Source organism: Neovison vison, chromosome X, assembly GCF_020171115.1.
Source record: "Neovison vison isolate M4711 chromosome X, ASM_NN_V1, whole genome shotgun sequence".
In the NCBI taxonomy this organism is placed as follows: domain Eukaryota; kingdom Metazoa; phylum Chordata; class Mammalia; order Carnivora; family Mustelidae; genus Neogale; species Neogale vison.
This window is the reverse complement of record NC_058105.1, coordinates 120,016,026-120,034,455: the sequence shown is the minus strand read 5'-3', so window position 1 is coordinate 120,034,455 and position 18,430 is coordinate 120,016,026. Positions and strand designations below refer to the sequence as shown.

Below are 18,430 nucleotides of genomic sequence, written 5' to 3'. Positions count from 1 at the left end.
CTGGGGGCGCCTGGGGGGCTCAGTCCATTAAGCTTCTGCCTTCAGCTCAGGTCATGATCCTGGAGGCCTGGGATGGAGCCCCGCCTCTGGGCCCCCTGCTCAGCGAGGAGCCTGCTTCTCCCTCCGCTTCTGCAACTCCCCGGCTTGTGCTATCTTGCTCTCTCTCAAATACATACAATTTTTAAAAATGTATTTTTAAAAAAGGGTGGACACTTGATATTTAAGATTGGATGTTTTTTCATTGATTTTCATAGCACCTTAAAAGTAACAAGGAGAAAGCAGACATCACCAAACCAATAAGGAATGTGTTACCAAAAAAAAAAAAAAAAAAAATCCCAAGAGGCAGAATCTGGAGCTTGTCGTTTTTAAGAGAAACATGTGGCCTGTCTTCTTTTAGAACACACTGGAATGGGCTTATTTGTCCCACTTAAGAGAGTGCATTAAGTAGTAAAGGATGGGGGCGCCTGGGTGGCTCAGTAGGTTAAGCATCCGGCTCAGGTCATGATCTCAGGGTCATGAGATCGAGCCCCAGTGGCAGACTCCACGCTCAGCAGAGCGTCTGCTTCTCTCCTTCTCCCTCTCCCTCTGTCCCTCGGCATGTGCTTTCTCTCAAATAAATAAATAAATAAAACTTGTTTTTAAAAACTTATTTTAAAAAAAAAAAGACACACTGTCCAGAATACTCACTGCTTTTTCTCCAAGAGCTGATTTTAGGCTTATCCTCACTTTAATGCTTTGGTCAGCATCTGATTAAAGAGAAATCAGAGACTGTTGGTTACAGATGACAGATCGACCATGTGCCTTTACTTCCTTCCCTTCTTAAGATCCCACCAAAGTGATAGTAAAGGAATTTTTTAACAGGTATAAATAGTTTTGGAAAATGAGAAGTAATGGTCGTGGGGGATGGTGGTAAGTGCACTCTCAAGGGCCAGGAAGCCACAGCCTAAAGTGAATGCAGAGGTAGTACAGAGCCCAAAAGTTCCAGAGAGTCCTGGAGCAGCTTGGGAAGAAGAAGAAGAAGAAGAGATCAGACTGAAAACAATGGGAATGAAAATCAAGATATGGTTAAAGCCACCGTGGGACACCATTAACCCTCCTACCCCACATGCTCTTGTTTAGAAAGCCACTTGCAAGCTCTGCTGCAGCAGAACAAGAGGGGAGGTGATCCAAGAAAGAAGGTCTGGAATTCAGGAAGCAATGGATTCAACCCAGGAAACCAGCAAAAGGATGGATGACTCAGGATGAAAACTGTGGTCAGACTGAGACAGAAGAACGCAGGACTCTAAGAGGGAAGTCTTCGGGAAAAAATGAGACTGAAAAGAATAGATACATTGGAATACCTGGAAAAGATAAATGCAACATTGATAGCAAATTAGATATTAAAAGAACAAGGCAGTAGAAACTCCAGGACAAACAACGAGCCACATAGGAAAGGCTTTAAAACAGTATATTACTTGGCTCTACAGGCATTAAGATACAAATACTGATAATTTCTTATAAAAATATTAAAACTTTATTGAGATGAGAAAGGAAAGTGGAAGAAGAGGCAGGAGTGCATGCCTAAAACTGACCAATAAAGAAATCATATAAACATAATATTCAGAGATATGAAAGTGACTGCCAGAAAGAAGAGGTAATAGCATTAAAATTGATTTAAAAAGCACTTGTCTTTGAAGAGTGGGATTGGAATGCAGTGGGTTGGGGAGTTTTATACTCTTTTATTTTAAATATGGGGCTGATAAAGCAGACTTGAAAGAGAGAGAGAGAAAATATGTGTGTGTGTAGTTTTCATCATGCCTGATACGTAGTAGGTGCTCAACAAATGTGTTTCCTCCCCCCAATAAAATGGCAGCTGCCACCACAGCACAGTCAGAAGCTGGGTCTACATAAAGGGAAAGCATACTCGGCTGTGTTATAGCCCCATGAGATGGGCCAGAGGGGCCTACGGGAAGCAGAAAGGGGGTCATTTGAAATGTGTCAACTCAGAGTACTCACATGGACTCCAGTCAGTGTTCCAACCCACAAAAGAATTCCTGTTTTGCTCTTTGAGCCAGGTAAACAAGGGCTCGAAGTAGTTGAGCAGTGGTCTTACATCCATAGTCTTTGCTCCTACAACACGTTCCAAGGCGAAGGTCCAGGGTTTTGATCTTCCAAGGCTCAGCATTTCGCTACATGCAAAAAGGGGAGGGTGGGTTTAGGGCCTTTTGAGGAATTCCAGATGTACACATATTTACACTATGATCTATGGTTTCTCCTTTTTGGCTTAGCTAAGCTTGCTCCTGGCTGATAAGAAAATCAGGCCGGTTAATGGATGTATTCATCCTTCAATCTCTTTCCTTCTAATGACTAGAGAGGGAGCCCTGTAGTTGACATGGAGAGGGGATAGACTGTCCAGCCATCACATGGTCTAGGTTCCCGTGTGACGATAAAATAAACATTTAATTTGCGGATGAGGACATTCTGAGTTCAAAATCTTTCTTTTTAAAACAAGGAAATCAAATTCAAATCTAGGCATGGAAATACTGGTGATACTGGGTAGCAGGAGAGGTTCAATATTTTGAAATATTTCTTTTTTTTTTTTTTTAAAGATTCACCTATTTAACTGAGAGAGAGAGAACGAGTGGGAAGAGAGGCAGAGGGAAAGAGAACCTTCAAGCAGATTCTCTGCTGAACATGGAGCCCGATGTGGGGCTTGACCCCACCACCATAAGACCACAACCCGAGCCAAAACCAAGAGTTGGACGCTCGATCAACTGTGCCACCCAGGTGCCCCTTGAAGTGTTTCTTACTGCAGCTTCTGCCCAGCTTCACGGGAATTGGAGATGTCACATTTGTATAGGGGACCTTCATGTTTAGCTATTTGACAAAGGGCTTCTTGAAACTGGAATTGGTAAATGGTCCTTGTGTAATATCTGTAAAGCAGATGAGCAAGAGAGCAGAGCCGTGTTTAGTTACTGTGCGAGACTCATAGACTGCGGCGTAAGTTTAAATTCTAAGGCTCTAGTCCCAAAGAGATATTAGTCCAACCTCTTTCTCCAGAAAGACCCAAAAATGAATCCTGCAGACACATCATAGCCTACTTGTATTTATGTATCAGCTGATTTAAAAAGTGGTATTACTTTGTTAAATGTTAGTTCACATTTGTATCGTGTTTTACCTATTTATGGCCCATCATATAAATAATGCCGAGTGATCCTAATGGGAGGCCCACGATGTTATTCCCATCTTCCAGCTAAAGAAACTGAAGTTCAGCAAGTTCAAAATGTGGGGCTAACGGGTGAAGAACATAGGTTTTTGGACTCCCAATTAAAAATACTCTATTACCATCACTCTGAACACTGCCAGTAACAAGAAGACAAACAAAGATCATTTTATTTCCCCTAGGGATACTAAAAATTCCTTCGTGGCGGAGAAAAGATCTCATGTAAGTTTTACTGGACCCAGCAAATCGTGTTGAGTTAAACTGAGTTAAAACTGATGATCTGTTTTGAGGTTCTAGGGGGAAGGAGGGTAGAAAGAGAAATTTCAGTCATGACTTCATAGATCCCTATTTCTTTGCCATTAGCACAGCTGTCCACAAGCCTGGAAGTTAAACAATGAGAAGAAACCTGTCAGTTACCTGATGAATGAGTAATCGTTAGCAACATGGAACAGAGCGGCAGGGTCACAGTATGTCTCATCATGGGGCAAGGGTTCCACCACCCCGACTATATCTCGCCTTCGGGGGAAAAAAGCAGATACGTTAGCCAAGGGGCCCTTATCAGGGGAAGGTACTGTGAGATGAAGTTAGCGTGGTTTTGTCAGCCAATGGCATTTATAATGGAATCAGTTGTCACGTGAAATAGAAACAGTGTAAAAAATTACAGAATAGAGCCCTTCTATGGTTATCTCTTCCTTTTTTAATTCATCCAGAATATATCACTGGAAAACAGTTGTATCTTCAAAACAGTAATTTAATAAAGTGCATCACATGGCCAAAAATGTACAGTGAAAATCTTAATAATCCCTCTTCGGTGCCACATTTCACATGTTCCTGGCAGACAGAATTTTGTAACATTGACATCTTATTCTTCAAAGCTAGCTGGAGTGCCCCGTCCTCTGTGAGGCCTGCTCCTGGCCCCACCCACCTGCCAGCCAGTGAACCCCTTCAGCTCCCTTAGCCTTCTCTAGCCATGCTCCTTTGGCATTTCTCTCTCCGTTTTACAATTATTCATACGCAGCTTCTTCTTGGCCCTGGAGACCGGAGTTCCTAGAGGGCGGGGCTGTCTCAGTTCCCTTTACGGTTCCAGTGTCAGTCGTGATGCCCGATGCTAAGCAAAGACTCCATGTATGTTTAGTGAACTAATGGACTGATTAATGCACAGCAAATTATTTTAAGGGTCTGGTACCATTTACCTTTCAAAATAAACCTTTAAAGGGATCAAAAACGAATTCAACCAGAAAAAAAACCAGGGAAACCAAGTATTTGGCATTATTTAAACTTAAAACATTTGTCCTTTCTGACTGTGGGGTCATTAGAGACAAATTCAGTAATACTCAAATGCTAGAAATGGTTATTTTCGCTGCTCCTTCCTCCCAAGTAGAATTTATGTCAACAGAGAATCTTGGCAGAACAGTGGCACTGACTTAAATTCATGGACATGGGGCTAAATGTTATATAGGTAGATCTTCACCAGAAAAAGGAAAATAAGAAAAATAAGCAAAATTGACAGGAGTCTAATAGAGGGAGGGGAGAAGACTCTTCCTTCTCCTTCCCTCCCTCCCTCCTTTCCTTTATTCCTTCCTGTCTTCTTTTGTAATTCTTTCATCCCAAACCCATTTATTTCATACCTATGTGTCCCAGGCATGAAGAACGTAGTGCTGAAACTATTGAAAGGGATCACGGTCTGTTGCCCAAAAGTGCCAGTCTCTCGCTAGCCTGGAATTCTTTCTGTTTCCCTCTACAAACACCTGGTTACCTGTCACCTCTTGCTCAGAGCTCAATCTGGAGGCCTCTCCACACGTGACCCACCAGATACGGCTTTGGATCTTGCATTGGATGCTCGTGGATCCCCAAAGAACCCATCACAACAGAACACGTTGCCATGGTTTCATTTCCCACATCCCTCCACAGACTGAAAGTCCTTTGAAGTCAAGGAAAACATCTGAAATGGCCAGCATTAGATCTCCAGTGCTTTGCCTAAGATATTACAGTTTTATGGGTGACCCAGCACTTAAGAAGATAGACCATGAGAAGTTGTGTCATCAGATCCTGCTTGGGGGAAGGGAGAGCCAAGGAAATGTTATCTGAGGAGAAAGCATCCAAATGGGAGACTTAAAAAATAAAAAGGAGGCAGGGTGTGCATGCGCGTGTGTTCGAGCATGTGCGCATGTGCATGTGTGTGCGTATGTGTGCATGCACGCGTGCCTTCAGGCCAGGAAAGTGCCTTTAGATAAGTGGCAAACTCATGAGACAAAACATTTTGCTGATTGCATATTCTTTGACTTACTTCATCTCCCACCATTTCTGCATCCACTGCTCTTTGGGAATTTCACCCTTAAAGACCATCCATCTCCACTTTTCTAACATGTAAGTAAATGGTAGAGTTCCAACAATTGTAAGTGCTTGTTTGAGTAGGAAGTTTATGTCTGTTTCTGAAAGTACAAGGGAAAAGGATAAATATTAACGTGAGGAAGACAGTGGGTGTTTTGCATTGATTTCCCAATCTCAAGATATCATTTCTCAAGATATGCTTACAGTGAGATTACACGAGAAATAGTGACAGTGGACATGATAATATGTATTTACTCACTTTCTCAGCTAGGGGACTTGGAGGAGGGTAAAGACTTGGAAAGAACAGGTAAAATGAATCTGCAAGTAACTGCTGATCCCCATTTTTTCATTAGTGTCAATTGTCCTCCTTACATACCTCTTTTCAGAGCTAATTAGGGCTAGTTTGTCTTCTGTCATACTATTTATTCTTGTAAACTCCATGAAGGTGGTGACTGTTAGTGTCTCATTCGAGACTGTATACCTAGCCTAGTGGCTCCTACATGATACCCGCTCTGAGTCTTTGTTAAAAAACAAATAGTAAACAGATGTGACCAAAACCTAGTAAACCAGGGAGGAAAAACCCAAACAAAAAAAGAGCCTCCCTAGAGGAAACTATCCACTGGATAATCAGGAGTATAGTACACCTTAAATGCACTGGCATCTTCTTCACCTCAGTTTAAAATGCTTTAACACATTATGTGATCTCATCTATCTGTTATTTAGTGACGTTTAAAAAAAAAAAGCAGTAGAGCTCACTCTAAGTATACAAGTGAAGCTCCATGAATTGTAAGCAGGGGGGATACTATCTACTTGGCACACCACTGTATCTCCAGTGTTGAGAAAAATGCCTTGCACATAGTATATGCTCAGTAAATATTTTTGGAAGAAGAAAGGAGGCAAGGTAAAGGGAGGGAGGAAGAGAAGGAATGAAGGGATTTGCTCAACCTCATTCACAGATCAGGACAGAGTCAAGTAAGGAAGCAAGAGTTTTTCAAACCAGTGGTTTAACCATGTTTAGTACTATTCTAGTGGTTCAATCCTCTTTGCCTGCTGTCAGGAAATATTTTAAAAATGATAAAAACAAATAATTGTCTGTTAATTGACTTAAGAACTATATTTTAAAATTGGGCAACAGGTGTGGTTGCCGTCAACTCCCTTTCCTTTGTTGCTCCCTTCATGGGAGGCTGCTGTTTCTCGTCTATTACCCACTGGGTTTATGCTTACAGCAACTTTTTCAGACATGATGATGGCTTTACACTGACCTACTCCCAGGCCTTCATGAGATCACCGAAGTCTGGAGCCAGAAGTCAAGGCATAGTGAATTTTCCCCACAAGGATGGAGCTCATGACCTTGACCTCACTGACCAAATGTTCCAGCCAGTGAAACTGAGGTTTTGAACCAAACAGCTAAAATGAGGGGAGGGGAAAATACAGAAGAGAACATATTTGGCTCTAAGTATCCTCCTTTTACAAGGAAAAATCGGAAGTCATGGCATCTTCACTGAAGAATCTGGATCTCGCGAATATTCGTCATGTGCCGTCAAGTCCCAGGCATCCAAAGAGAAACAGGCTGCCTTGGAAAAGATGTTGAAGGATAGCATGGATCTGAGGGGACGTCACAGGGGAGAATTCATGCATCAGCTGGCTGAAGAAAACGTTTCAGTCCCGTCCAATCTTGATATTCCACCACCCATTCTTTAAGAACTCTAAAATTTCAAGTCACACTTTGCTTTGTAAAATATGGGAAAAGCTTTAGATTAGGGCTCTGGTTTGGGTTCCGCTATGCTGCTTTTTGACCTTGGGCTAGTTACTTTTCCTCTCCTGTCTTCAATTTGCTGCCTCAGCAAAATGGTTTTTAGAATGTTTCAGCTCTCACATTTTGGGAAGTTCTTACCTAGAAACCAGGGGGATCTAGTCAGAACTCTAACACTAATTAGCTGCGTGACCATGGATAAGCCATTTCAGTTCTGTGGGCCTGTTTTAGCATCTTTTTTTTCCCCCGTTAGATGTTTCTTAGAGTTCTAAGACCACTCATTCAGTCAGCTCTCTTATGCCTTTTTTATTATTATTAAAGATTTGATTTATTTGAGAACAAAATAAAGAAAGAAAGAAAGACAGAAAGAAAGACAGAAGAGCGAGCACAAGCATGGAGACAGGCTCCCCGCTGAGCAGAGAGCCCGACATAGGGCTCGATCCCAGACCCTGGGATCTTGACCCAAGCTGAAGGCAGACACTTAACTAACTGAGCCACCCAGGTGCCCCCTGTTGTGATATATTCTTTAAAAAATGTTTTTTTACCAGCAGCAATTCCCCGTTACCCATAAATATCACATGCTTTATGTGGCAAAAATTAAATATACACCACACATGATAATAAATGCTTTTGCCCACCACCAACTAAGACTCCCCAAAACAAGCCATGAAGAAAAATGTCCATACCACTGTCTTCAGAAAAATCAGGTGGCAGAAGACCAATGTTTTTCAAATGGTTGGGTGTAGCTGCAGAAAGTGACATGATTTCCCCCACAGCTTCATGGAACCCTTCATTAGCTCCATTTCTCAGCAGGAAGGGTTGTGCGGCATATGCCATGTCATACTGGATGTGTCCCATCTCGTGATGGGCTGTCAGGAAGTCATCCATCGTCACCTTTGTGCACATCTTGATCCTGCACAAAAACAGGCAAGATGGAAAACGAATCTCAATGAATTTAATTTAATCATCACAGTAAGCGCAGTATAGGATTTTGGTAGCACAGATCATCATTCCAAGATCTGTTCCCCGATGAATCTTGAGGACTTACCTTTTATGTCCTAGAAACAGTACAAGGTACTCAAAATAAAGTGATGGGCAGGGCTGAATCCTACTGCTCACAAACTAATAGAAAGATAAGCAGAGTCTTCTACCAGAAAAACCCTCAGGCAAGTACTCTGTCAGTAATCAGTAGACATGGCCTTGGGCTTAACAGTAAGTGAATGTAGGCACAGTCTCCTAGAACCACAGAGAAGGGCATACCTGAGAATGCAACGGTCTGGGCAGCCCGGACCTTGATCAACATGTAGAAGTTTGCCAGGTAGAAGGCAGGGAGGGGCAAGACGTTGGCATTCCTGGAAGTGCTCCATGAGAAAGGCTTGAGAAAAGGGTGTAGCATTCAGGACACTGCAGGAAGTTTGGTAGAGCCAAGATCAGAGAAGTAGGAGGAGAAGGGGCTTGATATGTGGGAGTCATTAGCATGTAAGTCAGGGAGTAGATGTGATGGCCCATGAAGCAGGTAAAGAATGGCAAGGAAAGAGGGCCAAAAACAGAGCCCTAAGAGGTCCCAGTACAGATGGAGTGGAGAAAGATGATTCAGAGAAGATGGAGAGGGAGAGAGAGAAAGAGAGAGAGAGAGAGAGGTCAAAGAAGTCCAGAAGAGATTATGCTGAGTGAAGTAAGTCAAGCAGAGAGAGTCAGTTATCATATGGCTTCACTTATTTGTGGAGCATAACACATAGCATGGAGGACAAGGGGAGATGGAGAGGAGAAGGGAGTTGGGGGAAATTGGAAGGGGAGGTGAACCATGAGAGACTGTGGACCCTGAAAAACAATCGGAGGGTTTTGAAGGGGCGGGGGGTGGGAGGTTGGGGGAACCAGGTGGTGGGTATTGGGGAGGGCACGGATTGCATGGAGCACAGGGTGTGGTGCATAAACAATGAATACTGTTACGCTGAAAAGAAATTAAAAAAAAAGAAGTCCAGAAGAGCATGACAATGTAGAAGCCAATGAAAAAAATGGCATTTTGAAGAAAACCTGTAAATACTGTCTAAGGCTGCAGTGGCCCAATGCGATAAGGACTGCACTTGGCAATGAGACTATGGTCCTGTTCAACTTGGCCAGAGCGGTTCCATTCCAGTGAATGCAGCCGCTGTATTTCAGTAGGTTCCCAAATTAATTTTCATACCCCTCTGACCATGCCATCCCCCTGATAAATACCCTGTAAGTGTCCCCCAGTGCTCAAGAAGAAACTCAGCCTCCTTCATACAGCCCAGTAAGACCTGCTTTTCTAAGCTGCTTTTTCTCCATTCTTTTTTGAAACAATTCCAGGAAGGGCTGCTGTGTGTTCAGTGTCTACAGTACCCAATATCCTGGGCTAGGAAACTTACATTAACTCCCTCATTTTTCAGCCTCACTGTACTGGTGTCAGCGAAGTGTTTTCATAAATAAGGCTTTCTTGGAACATTTATTTACGTGCGGTCCGTGGCTGCTTTGATACCACAAGGGCAGAACTGAGTTGTTGCAGCAGAGACCTGCAAAGCCTGAACTATTTACTATCTGACCCTTTCCAGAACAGGACTGTCAAGCCCTACTCTAGTGGGCGCTGCTGGGGGCCTACCCAGGCCAGCTCTCCCAGGCAGATCCCCACATGCCCCATTCTGGCTGAGTCATAGAGGTTAAAAGCCAACAGCTTCTTCCTGGTGCACTGCCTTTGGCTAAATGACAGGTGCCTCAACCAGGAGATTAGGTCCTCCCACGCTCTGGGGCAGTCAGCAGCTAGTGACTGACTAATGTCGGGGTACAAAAGACCAGTCCTCTTTTCTCAAGGTGTGACCAACTATGGTGCAAATTGGGGTCCAGAGAGCCCCGTGGGATCAGGCTGAGGCCAAGTCTCCAGCAGAGGCCACATCCTTACTTAACTCTTTCCCCGTCCACCCTGCTTCCCTCACTCCCTTTTGCCTGATGTCTGTCCCTCAATGAAGCGTTTATACCAGAATCTTCTCCTCAAGCTGGGGAACCCAACCTAAGACACTCAGAAACCTGCTACCTGGGAATTACCACTCCCCTTTGTAGATACGGAAAATGAAACCCAAGAAGGTTAAATACCTTGTCCCGGCTGCCTAGTCATTAAGTGACACCCCTGGGATTCAAAAGCCTGTGCTCATTCCGCCATTTCACAGACCCTTCTTCACATGGCCTTTATTCTAGCCCAACTTGTTGGGTCTGGTACACAGTACTCGGTCCTGCCTCTCTGCACTGGATCCTGCTTTTCTCCCAGCTCTGTCTATCCAAACCCTTCCCGTCTTTCCAGCCTAATTCAAATGCCACCTGAAAAGCCCTGTCTGAGCCTACATTCTCTTCCGAGTGTAGTCCTTTCTCTTCCAATTTCCTATAGAGTGTTCTCTGTGGTTCTCTTCTAACACGTACCACTTTCTGTCTTTTGTCCCAGCTTACTTACTCACCTGTCCTTTCTCATTCACAAGAGGGAACCATGGAGGAGAGGAACGATGCCTGATTCCCACACCCATCCTCCATAAATCTGAGCCCCACATCTTTCTCACGGGGACACCACCCTTCCCGTGACCAGATAAATCTAATGGGTGCATATTGTTTCAAATAAAGCAGACGTCTAAAGTTCAAGCTCAGATGTGCTCTCATGGACTCCTGAGCCCTCGTTTAAGGAGAGTTCACACATCTCTTCTGTGGTCAGAGAAGCAGAGAAGAAATCCAAATCCATCTCGTCCTTGCCTCCATTGTCTCCCAGTTGAGCATCAGCTGTGTAAGGGTCACCCTCACTACCTGAAGTCATGCTTCCCTAGGTCCCAAGCTGTGGGGTGGCAGACCACTTTCCGGTTGTCGCCTGGCTCCGTTAGCATGGAGTTTTGCCAGAAGCCTTCAGTCATGTTGGGAAGGCCAACAGACACAAAGAATTTCTCAGCCTCCTTGAAAATCCTCCTTGCATCCCAGCTCTGAAAGAAAAAAAAAAGAGAGAGAGCATTTCCTTCTAGCATTAAAATAACAGCATTCTTTCTGTTGGCTATGTACAGAGGCAGAACCTTTCTGGAAGGCAGTCTGGCGACATGTACAGACATGTCAAGTTTTCAAAATGTTCACACTCTTTGTCTCAGTAATCCTGTCTCTAGGGAACTAACCTAGGAAATTCTCAGAAGTTAGGTCAAAGAATTACATTTTAAATGGGTTTTTTGTTTATTATTTTAAAATATTGAAACATATCTGACACATCACACTGCATAAATTTAAGATGCACAACATGTAAAATGATTTTTATAGAGGAAAAAAGTGGAAACCACAACCAGAATGGTTATATACATAAAGATGTCTTCGTGGAATGGAAAATCTAAATAAATTCAATTCATAAAGACTTTTTATTGATGTTTTTTACAATTTAATATTAAGTGAAAAGTAGAATATATAAACCTCTTATATAATGTGATATTAATGAGGAAACACACAAAAAATTAACAGTAGACTCTGTGAGATTATGTGTGATGTTTTTGTCTTAATCCTTTATATTTCAAGTAAAAGCAATTACCTTCTCTTTCCCAAAAAACTATTCAACTCAAGCCAACAATCCTTGACCAAGCTCCTTTAAGGAAGGAGGCCCTGGTGCTAGGCTTAGTGGGAGACACAAACAATAAGGGCAGACAAGTCACGGACTTTTGGAGCCCAAAAGGCCTGTGTGTGACCCAGTAGCCAATTAAATAGCTGGGCCTTGGCTTCATAGTCCATATGGGAATCTCGAGTTTCAGAATGTTCTGGAACTGGAGAAGGGCAGCAGTCGGTGTCTGGCATCCAGCAAACTCTTCTGGGAGCTGATCAGGACTTCTTTGGAAATAAGGCCCTTGCGAGGCAAACTAAGTTTGTACAACGGGCAGATAATTCATCAATCACTTCTCGTGACCCAGAGAACTTCCTCTGTTCTCAAAGACCAGGCAAGTCTGGTTTTTCTCTTCTATTGCCTCAGGGATATGAAACAGGATGTGAAACTGGGGATTTTTTTTATTATTGCCCTTTAAAGGCAATATTGGTATTTGTAGGTATGGCATTCTCAAGCAGAAGGAACGTCTGTATACCAAAACAGCGCAGACCAGTAAGCACAGTTAACGTCTGTTAAATGCGAATGGAAAAATATTGGAACTATTAGGAGTTCTGAAGTCAAAGCTTAGTCGCCGCTGACTGTCTTCGTGACTTTGGGCAAGACATTTACCCAGGCCTCAGTTTCCTCACCTACAACACGGATCCAATCCCCATCCCTGTCTGGACAGTCTCAAAAGTGTGTCATGAAGATGGCCTTAGGAAAGTGGGTGCGTGTACCGACCCTGGATACAGGCTGTGAAACCCGACCTAGCCCAGCTGTGGGAGTTTGGAGACCCCTGTAGCTTCATGTTTTTATTCTGCTGCGGCCTTTTCCCAGGAGCATGCTATATATGTGAAGATGTTCACGGCATGGCCGCTTGCAGGTTTAAAACCGTTACCAAAGGAAAATCTAACAATGTGTAAATAGGAAAGGAAGTTATGGTGCAGCTCTCTGAAGACATTTTATACAGCCAAGAGATGTATGCCAATATGTTGTATCTGAAAAATGTAGACTATTAGCTGAAGAAAGAAAAATACATAATTATAACATGATTTCACCCATGGTAGGGTAAATTTAAACAATTATGCAAGGATGGTAGCAAAAAAAGTAATTTAAAAATTATTTTAAAGACTCCTACAATATTTTTAACAATAATGATTTTTAAATATGCAAAAATCTTCTACTGATATTTTTTTTCTGTTCATAGAGACTACAGACTGATTACTTAGTGGCAACTAACTCTGGAAAGAGTAATGCCAACCAGCTGATAATTCCATACCTTACTGCTTAATGGAAAACCCAGGTCATCTCCATTTTTTAATATCGTTCAGCAAGATCAACACCGTACTTTTCAAGGTACTTGATGTCACTGACATTGTAAATTACTTTTCCATGAAAAGACGGTTACATTAAAAATACATTTATTATTTTTTTAAGATTTTATTTATTTGAGAGAGAGAAGGTGCATGTGCACCAGTGCGGAAAGGCCCAGAGGGTAAGGGAGTGGGAAGGGGAAAGAATCTCAAACAGACTCCGTGCCAGTCAAGGATCTGGGGCTCGATCTCATGACCCTGAGATCATGACCTGAGTTGAAACCAAGAGTCAGGTGCTTAACCGACCGAGTCACCCAGGCCTTCCCAAGAAATACATTTAAATTAACTTGACACTTTTTTTTTTAATTTTATTTTTAAGATTTTTTATTTATTTTATTTGACAGAGAGAGAGATCACAAGTAGGCAGAGAGGCAGGCAGAGACAGAGGGGGAAGCAGGCTCCCTGCTGAGCAGAGGGCCCGATGCGGGGCTCGATCCCAGGACACCAAGATCATGACCTGAGCCGAAGGCAGCGGCTTAATCCACTGAGCCACCCAGGCGCCCCAACTTGACACTTTTTTATACACGTGGTTTTATATGCAAAAGATAAGGAGAGAAAAATGGCAGAAAAAGAAATGAAGTTGAGGATTTAGATTTGGTTTTTAAGGCCTCTTCCTACCTGGTTCACCATTGCATCAGTGACATCTATGTTTGGTTTTTGTCCAAAGGGGACCATCAGAGGGTACAGGTTTGTCCAAAATCGACCCCACATATCGCCTATTTTTTAAAAAAAAGATTTTGTTAATACATAACAAAGGCAGAAATGATTTCTGATTTTACACAGACCTGATTTTACACAGTGCATAAGTTAGGATCAGTAAATAGGTCATATAGTATTCTAGATTTATTTAGTATTCTTATTTATAATTTTCAACACTCCCTTCTAACTATCGCCTCTAAAAGTTTAAAATGGCATGAGACTATCCCTGTTTCTTCCATTTTGAATTACAATTCAAAGGCACTATTTATTAACTGTATGGAACATCATAGCTACTATAGATTAGAAACAGATTTATATAATCCACCATCCATGAAACAAAATATTGAAAATTAGGGACGCCTGGGTGGCTCAGTTGGTTAAGCAGCTGCCTTCGGCTCGGGTCATGATCCCAGCGTCCTGGGATCGAGTCCCATATTGGGCTCCTTGCTTGGCGGGGAGCCTGCTTCTCCCTTTGCCTTTGCCTGCCATTCTGTCTGCCTGTGCTTGCTCTCTCTCCCTCTCTCTCTCTCTAATAAATAAATAAAATCTTTAAAAAAAATTTAAAAAATTAGAAAATTATACTATTAGTAATTCCTAATATTGGACTCAAGAGAGATCATATGGGATCATCATCGAGGAATCTCTACTAACTAGTAACAAAGTTTCACCTTTATCAATATACTATAGTGAAACACTTAATTGAGTAATTTTTCAAACATCTCAAACAAATGTGAAATTGGATTCCAAAGCCAGAGACCCTAAAAGGCAAGATGGATCTAGAAAAAGTCAATCTAATAGCAAGACCAGAGTGTTGGCACCAAAGGAATGGTGCAACATAACTACATGAAAAATATTCCAAATATTCCAAAATGTCATGTTTTAAACATTAAAATTCAGTAGAGGTAAGTATAAGGGCCTATGCTCAAATTTCATTTATTTATTTTTAAAGAAAGTCCTCACAAAATGTGATTTCAATAATATTACCAACTACATTCACAAAATTTTCCAAAAGTTTTATGTTGGGCCTCATTCAAAAAAAAAAAAAACAAAACTTTATTGGTAGAAGTAACAGAGAACATAGAAAAAAAAAGAAAGAAAGAAAAAGAAAAAAGAAATAGCAGAGAACAAGAAGTACACAAAGAGTTCCTGGAGTTTCTCACCAAGCAAATGGGCCGGGAGGCATCCAGTTGGGCTGATACGGGAAGGGTAGGCGTCCATCAACTTTGCCCTCACATAAGCATGAAGATGTTCATACAGTGGTTTAATCTGAAAAGCCCAGGAAGAAAATTTAAGACCAAGAATAGTCTACTCCAATTTCCAATCCCCCACACTAAAGATAGAAGCCTCTTTAGACAAGTAGAATTTCCCTAAATTCTAATTTCTTCTCCTGTCAAATACACTGGAGAGTTTGAAAGGCTCTCTTCTTCCCAGATATTAATGATGACTAGCTTCACAGCATAGAGCAATTAACACACCTGGGAGGAATACAGGTCCCAAAATGAAAGCGGATGCAAAAAACATTCCTTTTTAAGATGTTACCTACTTCCTTTGTTTCTAAATTGAAGTACATTTAAATCTGATAAAATTCACCCATTTTTAAATGTACAGTTTCATGAATCCTAGTAAATGTATACTGTTGGGCAGCCTTCACTAGTACCCACTTTTAGAATATTTCCATTATCCCCAAAACTTGTCTTGTCCCCATTTGCAGTCAATTCTAGTCCCACGCCCAGCCTAGGTCATCACTGAACTGATTTCTGTCACCATCGTTTTGTCTATCCTGGAAATTTCATGTAAATGAACTCATAAAGTCTATGACATTTTCTGTCTGGCTTCTTTCATGCACCATGATTTGTAGGTTCATCCATGTTACTGCATGTATCAGTAGCTCCTTCTTTTTATTACTGAGTAGTGTTGCATTGTATGAATGCATCCAAGTTTGCTTCGTTTAGTATCTCATGGGTACAGCTCAGCAGCTAAAGGACAACTAGGTTGTTCCCAGTTTGGGGCCATTACGAGTGATGTTTCTATGAACATTCATGTGTGAGTCTTTGTATGGATCTTTATGTTCATTGCTCTCATCCAGACACCTCAGAGTGGAATACTTTAGTCATATGATAAGCACATGTTTAAAATCTTTCCAAGCTCTAATATTCCATAGCTCTGAAGCTCGGGAATGGCCGATGAGCATGTTAAGAAGAAACCAGAATGCCTTTGGTCATTGTCCCTTCTTCTCATGCACTGCCCTATCTCTGCGTATGGTTCCTTGGATACCTGTGTGAAGGTGTGTTCCACATCTTCAATCAGCTGGTTGCGGCTGTAGTTATAGCCATCTGCCCACTCCTCTTCATAGTCTCCTCTCCAATAATCCCCATAGTCCTCATAATCTGTTTAAAAAAAAGAAGAAGAAGAAGGAGAAGAAGAAGGAGAAGAAGAAGAAGAAGAAGAAGAAGAAGAAGAAGAAGAAGAAGAAGAAGAAGAAGAAGGAGGAGGAGGAGGAGGAGGAGGAGGAGGAATTGGAGGAGGAGGAGGAGGAGGAGGAAGAGAACATCAGGGAAAGAAAGAGATGAAGCACTGTATACATGGATTAACCTTGCTGGGAGGTTAAAAAAATCCAAAGATCTGTCCCATTCTTACTGCCTTTCTAAGGAATAACTCAAAGGGATGGAACGAATAACACTAGTTGGTGTCTGTCAAGCACCTGCTCTCTGCCAGATATTTGAAGGCTTTACCTCATCTAATAAGTACAAAAGCCCTACCAGACTGACATCATGGAAGTCATGCAGATTAGCAGGCTGTTCTTAGATGGGGGAATCATTTGTCCAGGATCACCCCACTGGTAAGAGGCAAAGGCACGTTATGAGTCCCGTAACCCTCAGTCTCTACCCTCTCCATACTTGAGTTTGTATTTTTGGCTTTAAAACATGTGACTGGATTTGTGTTTTTAAATCCTCCTTTTGTTCAGGGACTTGTATTTTCACATCTAACTCAACTCATCTTAGACCTTGCCACAGTGGGCCTGTGTGTGTTTGTAAATTATGCGTCTGCACAGAGCATCTCTCTGGGCTTCACGTAGCATCTTGGCATCGGGAGACACAAGCTTGCGTTGGGATAGTAGCCAATAACGTTTGCAAATATGTTCTGATAATTTTTACTTTTACATACACATTGGCAATGGATGATCAGAAGGAAGAGAGAAAGAACTCTTTGGACAGAAGGATGTGGTGATGAGCTACTGTCTCCAGCTTGACCATGGCTTGACGGTATCATTTTAAGCGGCAGCGACACATATTTAGAAATGACAGATGAAAATAAAAATGCTTCCTTACTCAACCCCAGGGGGCAGTGAATCACCAAAGCATAAAGTTACTCATAACGCTGTAGCTTCAGCTCATTATTCAGGCAAGAGAATAAGTTAGGAGATACGGAAATTCTGCCCAGTGTTAAGAGTTTTAGGACTATACAATCTGAGTTATAATTACAACTGCAGAACAGAATGGAGTTCTAGCCTAAATTAATCTGATTTTTGTTTTCTTTCTGGGACACCACCCTGAGTTAAACACACAAATGGCCTTCGAGAATGAACTGTGGCCAGATAGGATTTTAGGGGAGCGACATTGTCTCTGTCTCCCATCCTATCTGAGAAATAGAACCCCTACTCAATCTCCAGGCTATCTCTGGTTCCTGATACTTTCCTGGACAACTGACTGGTTTGACGCCCTGTAGTTCAGTCTCATTTCTGAGTTCTCTAAATTGTAGAATGTCAGCACACCTTACTCCCTAGTAGTTTCTTCTTTGAGACACATAACCTGAATTTGTTGAGCAGATGAACATTAATTTAGGGACACGTCTTCTACTGAAGGGAAGCCTTGGTAACTCATGAGAAATAGCCCCCAGCCCCAGAGCGGGCTGCAGGACCTCTACAGGCTGGCAGACTTACTGTTGGCTCTTGCCATCTCATTTTTCAGGGCCACATACTCTTCATATAATGGCCTCAGCTGCTTGCCGACCTCAGACCTCCAGCCTTCCCAGGCCCAGAGCCTCTCATTGTAGTCTTTGCTGTTTTCCATTATGTCATCCAAACCTGTCATTGCAAAGCACCCAATAAATAAACATGATAATAAACAGGAAATAAACATGCATTTGTAATATTTTTATTCGCAATTATATGAGCTTTAAAGAATTAAAAGTAAGGCTAGCAGACATCGAAGGCATACGGTTATTAAAGGAAATCTCACGATATATCGATTTCTTCATCCTTGTTATAGTTTCAAAATATTTCTGCAGAGAAAATAAACCTTTGAAATCACTTAGCTTCAAACTTAATTAAACTCCTTGGAATGTGACAGAATTTACCATTAAGTTTGGTTAAAAGTTAAAAGTTCATCTATGTGTTAAAACACCTGTTTGGAATCTTACCTAATCTTTGCATTATCTCTTTGAAAGGCACCCTGTTATCAGCCAGTGCCAATCTC

At 42.0% G+C, this 18,430-nt stretch overlaps 1 protein-coding gene across 2 annotated transcripts in view; it reads right to left on the bottom strand.

The window, feature by feature from the left end:
* Window positions 1-18,430, bottom strand: part of ACE2 (angiotensin converting enzyme 2) — a 70,392-nt gene that overhangs the window by 8,633 nt on the left and 43,329 nt on the right. For both annotated transcript variants that reach the window (XM_044236017.1, XM_044236018.1), the window contains 11 exons: window positions 17,896-18,039; window positions 16,230-16,342; window positions 15,116-15,221; window positions 13,875-13,972; window positions 11,085-11,254; window positions 7,973-8,199; window positions 5,490-5,634; window positions 3,620-3,718; window positions 2,790-2,912; window positions 1,996-2,168; window positions 688-746 (listed from right to left, as the gene is read on the bottom strand). In XM_044236017.1, the coding sequence (XP_044091952.1) occupies window positions 688-746; window positions 1,996-2,168; window positions 2,790-2,912; window positions 3,620-3,718; window positions 5,490-5,634; window positions 7,973-8,199; window positions 11,085-11,254; window positions 13,875-13,972; window positions 15,116-15,221; window positions 16,230-16,342; window positions 17,896-18,039 (1,457 nt within the window). The remainder of the gene's footprint in view (window positions 1-687; window positions 747-1,995; window positions 2,169-2,789; window positions 2,913-3,619; window positions 3,719-5,489; window positions 5,635-7,972; window positions 8,200-11,084; window positions 11,255-13,874; window positions 13,973-15,115; window positions 15,222-16,229; window positions 16,343-17,895; window positions 18,040-18,430) is intronic.